This window comes from Etheostoma cragini, chromosome 15 (genome assembly GCF_013103735.1).
Source record: "Etheostoma cragini isolate CJK2018 chromosome 15, CSU_Ecrag_1.0, whole genome shotgun sequence".
Taxonomy (NCBI): Eukaryota; Metazoa; Chordata; class Actinopteri; order Perciformes; family Percidae; genus Etheostoma; species Etheostoma cragini.
Genome location: NC_048421.1, coordinates 21300325 through 21305462, shown reverse-complemented (window position 1 = coordinate 21305462; position 5138 = coordinate 21300325). Strand labels below are relative to the sequence as shown.

The window sequence follows — 5138 nt, the reverse complement described above, 5'->3', positions numbered from 1 at the left end:
TCCCCATACTGATGCTCGGTTTGAACTGCAGGAGATTCTCTTGACCATGTCTACATGCCTAAATGCACTGAGTTGCTGAGTTGCAAGTGTTAACGAGCAGTTGGACAGGTGTACCTAATAAAGTGGCCGGTGAGTGTGTGTGTGTGTGTGTGTGTATATATATGTGTGTGTGTGTGTGTGTGTGTGTGTGTGCATGTGTGTGTGTGTATATATATATATATATATATATATATATATATATATAGTCTGGGAGAAAGGTATAACCCTCAAATACTTGAAATGTGTACATTTTTTCTGGCCTATGTAATAGTGTTTTATTCTTTTGTACAAAAGTCATTTTAAACCCTTTCCATGTGATCTTCATCCAGGAGCCGATTCTCAACGTGATTGACCTGAAAGAAATCCATTCAGAGATCAAGTTCAAAGTCCCAGACCCAATTCTCTTCAATAACAGCCATGATGGTGTGGACATGGTAAGCCTGCAGTATATTCTATCAGGTGTAGATTAGTCATCATGGCAGGGCTAGTGGCTGATTACTCAGGGAGAACGTGTGAATTAAGAAAACTGAGTTGAACAGCTCATTCTGCAGAAAAAAAGACAAATTTAAGAGATTAGATTAAATATTTGCTACGGATTTATAAAACAATATAATAAATTAACTTCTGAGAAAACATTTCTGCACTGTAATGGACAGTGGCTCCTAGCCTATAGAAACTGGCCAATGGAGAGTAAAATAATATGACTTTTAGTTATTTAGGTAATTTGGGCTATTTTCTAAATCCCAAGCCATTTGTAGCTATGTTAATGATTAACAGTTAACCCACAGTAAGCACTGATAAAAAATAAATACTATTCAGTTAAAGATTCAAGTTTCAAAATACTTTTTTTAATCCCACAATGGGGATTGCACATTTTTTTGCATTTTAAAAGACAAATGCTATTTGATCTATTTCCTAACTGCTAGTTAACCTGCTAGTGTTAACTTTGCACTAACAAGGGGATTTTTAAGCTTTTACTGCTAAATTTGTGGCTCCCTGCTGGACAGCTTAGCGGTTTAAGGAGTGGCTGCATGTGTTCACGGCAATGTACAGAACATCGTGGCTGTGCAACCTGTAAAGGTTTGCAGCAACTGTGTCTAAAAGTATATGTCCGAGTGTCCTGGACGGGTGAACTCTGTTGTCTTCTTGTTGGTTAAAGGTGCCCTGCCACACAAAACCGTTTTTACTTGCATTTTATGTGGTGAATGTGACTATGAACTGTTACCTCCTCTGTCAGCTCTAGCTACTTGAAAGAAATAAGAGGGGAAATCAGGCCAACTTCAATAGCTAGTCAGTCTGATCTCAGTCTCATTACTATTCATGAGCTCGCCCAGATGCGCTGGGTAAAGGATGCTGATAGCCAGGTTCTCATTGTCTAGCTGGGTGCCAATTAGGGTTAAGCATCTTGACTCGTTGAATCTCAGTAAGAACTGACACAAATGTAGCTCTCTAAAGTCTTCTTGCAGGCTTTCTATATCACGCAAGAAGGTAACCAGGGGGATGTAATTATTGTAATTCATGTAGTAATGAAATATGTGTGGCAGCGCCAAACGGCAGAGCCTCTTACTGGCATGGATGACTGTCCCAACAATGGTGATCCACACATGAAGGGGCACACATTGAAATGGCCCGCCTTGCATGCAAGTACTTAGAAACACTGGCCACAAAAGTGCCTTCTGAAAGCTTGTTTTCACTGTCTGGGAATGTTGTATAAAAGAAGCGAGCTCCCTGTTATCTGAAAATGTCAACAGACTTGTCTGTTTGAGTAACTGGCTCAAATCAAAGAAGTAGTAGGCTTTCCTTTTATTGGTAACCGTTACTGTTCAATCTTTGACTGCTATGTTCAAAGCAAACTTGAGTGAAAGAAAGTATAAAGCCCTGGTTCATCTGCACTATAGACAGTGTCCTAGTTTACTTTACATTTGCAGTTTGCAATTTTTTTATATTGCCCTGTTTGTATCCCTTTAGATAGGGCTCTTGAAGGGGTGATTGTGTGACAAAGTATTTTTTGTCCCCTTTTTTCATCCTTGTGTTGATGGACAGTGTTACATTTTGTGAGAGAGTGTTTGCTCCAAGTGAGAATGTTAGTTACAGTAAATAAATAAAAAATAAAATCAGGTTTGTGCAATGCAAACCAATCCACTTTTCCATGTTAAGAGCATTAAAATGAGAAAAAATAATGGGACAAAAAGAAATCAAGGGACAATCAGTATAGATAGAAATGTACAATTTAATTGCGAGTTAACTATGACAGTAATGCGATTGTTGGGTTTAGGGCATTGCTCTAATGAGCTTTTTTGTACGTCTTGAAATGCTACAGACAGTATGTGTACCAAGTTTTGTTAGTCTACGTTAAACGTACTGCGGGGGCTCAATTTCTAGTTTTTAGGGGGTGCTAGCGAGCCATTTGTGTGCGCCTATTCCCAAAACTGATTGATGTGATTCATTTTCTGAAAGAAGGAATAATTCCTCTGAGCTCGGGTTCTAATTGGCATTCCTAGTACACACTGCATTATGGAGAGGGGGACTTAAGCCATAACTGTAACTAGGAGAATATCTCTTTCTCTGCAGCACAGACAACTTTCACTATCTCTCACTAGTCCCCCAACTTTAGGGAAGTCCAAACAAATTGGAGTTGTAGAGCTCATTATTTGGATTACAGACAGGCAGTTAACAGTTCACATGGACCTCAGCACTACCTGAGAGACCTTGCTTAGAAGTGTCATGTGTAATTAAGGAGAGATGTGACAAAGGTATGCAGCCTAGTCATTTAGAGGTTCACAGAGTAATGAGCTCTAAACAGAATGGCTCATTGTTCTCAAATAAACCAAGCAGTGTTGGTTTGTGTGCATCATGGTTTTCAGAGGAAATGTTGAACTAAAAACATTCCCAATAGAGTGCATCATATTCTAAAAGCCACGCCCAGCAGAGGGGAAAACTATTTGCAACACAATATGCAACTAAGGGCTGAACTGCAAAAAAAAGAAGAAAAGCCAGTAGCTAGCTGCAACAATATCAGATTTGAGCATGTAAATGATTATTTTACAAGCATATGTCTACCAGAGAGACACTGTTAGTAAGCTAATGTTAGCTATGTGTTAGCAAGCTAAGGCACTTGCAAACATAATACCGCATAGCTTTATAAAACTTACTTATGGGTTCTTTACCTTGTAAAGTGTGTGAAAAGAGGAGCTACAGCAATGTCCAGCACAACAAACATATGGTGTTTTTTGAAAATTAAACTTTGTAAACATGTAAACCTATTCGGATATAACCTCTTAATACAATTATGAACCTGAAAATGAACATATGAGCACTTTAAAGGCAGAAGTAAGGTTGAAAAACAAAACGTTTATTAGATAGGAATATGTAAACATATCTTAGCTAATGTTGCTGACAAGCTTAGACTACTAAGGCTACTAGGAGTGACACGAACTCTAACATTAGCATTGGGCTAATATGACTTACCTTACGTAACCGTAATGTGCATGTTGGCCATAAATGTCCTGAACCCCCCCCAAGAATAAAAACAAATGCATACCTGCCTAACAGAAAGTCAGCAGCCATGGCTTCATTTTTCATAGGAGGAGCAATATACTCTGTAAACCAAATACAACTTTTTTCTGCCACAAGGCATCGTTTTTCCATTGATTGTATGATTAAATGATATTGGTTGATTTTTCAATATTTATTGATCCAACTCCAAAGATTCTTTTGTAACTTTTCAGTCCTCAACTTAGCTATATCTGCACTATGCAAGTTTGCCAGATCGGGTATTGGATCTGTGGTTTGAATGAGACGGTGTTAATGGACAATTCCGCAACAAATGTAGATGTAATCTTAGCCCCCTGCCCCTCAAATACTTCCGTGCATCAAATGTGCAGAGCAGCGTCTGGCTCGCAAACAGCCAGTCTGCTGCGATGTGGTGGCCCTGCTTCCTGGCAAAAACTGGAGCGACTGCCTCTGAAGGTGAAGTCAGTGTCTCAGGTGAAGTTTAAACACATGTTTAATATTTGAATAAATGTAATGTTTGTAAAGGCGAGCCAGCACCATCAACAGCGTGTCTATTACGTTAGCCAAAAGTAAAATTGTTCCCTTGTGATTTGTAAGAGCACTCTGCCCTTTGATTAATTTTCATTTTAGTAAAGACAAGAAAAGCATAAAAATATTACAAACTGGCATGTTTGAATTCATATGTTTGTTGAATTCATGTTTACAGCGTATTGCCATTTCGGTGGCATTAAATTACAAAAAACTACACAGTGCTTGCTGAGACCAATCATTTGTATGTGATTAGTTAAAAAGTAGCCTACTAAAAAAGAATTATGATTCATAATAAATAGAGCAGTTGGTATGACCGGGCATTGGACTAACTTCTTTGCCTTTTGTTGCAACTGGTGCGCTTACATTTTTTATTTAGGGGCACCAGCACAAAATGTAGGTGAACCCAAATTTTGCCTTGCGTTGCCATTATCATAAAATTTCAAGGTCACCTTTTTATCACGCTCCGTATACATTCATATGTTATTTAAATGATTTTAAACAAGAGCAAGGTGCAGGTAAATACTTCTTTTATTTAAAGCACAATTATACTGTATATAAAAATGAGAAATGTAAAAAGGTGCTACTGTTTAAAAGTGCCTCTCTGAGCTGAGACCTAACATTTCATGGCTCAACGTCTTATGGTCCCCCTTGCTGTAGCATGCCCCTCACATGGCCATCCTCCCCTTGGCTTTGGCTAAACCAGCTTGCCACACTTCCTAGCATCAAATCCTCCACAGTGTTGTCATGTAAATGTTGTTGTTACACATGTAAATGAAAATTATCCAAATAAATGGCCTAGGATACATTTAAAAAATATATATATATACACAGTGGTGTGAAAAAGTGTTTGCCCCCTTCCTCATTTCCTGTTCCTTTGCATGTTTGTCACACTTAAGTGTTTCGGAACATCAAACCAATTTAAACAATAGTCAAGGACAACACAACTAAACACAAAATGCAATTTGTAAATGAAGGCATTTATTATTAAAGGTGAAAAAAAATCCAAACCATCATGGCCCTGTGTGAAAAAGTGATTGCCCCCTAAACCTAATAAC

General features: G+C 38.2%; 1 protein-coding gene across 1 annotated transcript in view; it reads left to right on the top strand.

The window, feature by feature from the left end:
- The window catches only part of LOC117957910 (proteasome activator complex subunit 3-like), a 19153-nt gene that overhangs the window by 2151 nt on the left and 11864 nt on the right, over positions 1–5138 (top strand). Inside the window, exon 4 of the mRNA XM_034893983.1 lies at positions 369–473. Within this exon, the coding sequence (XP_034749874.1) occupies positions 369–473 (105 nt within the window). The remainder of the gene's footprint in view (positions 1–368; positions 474–5138) is intronic.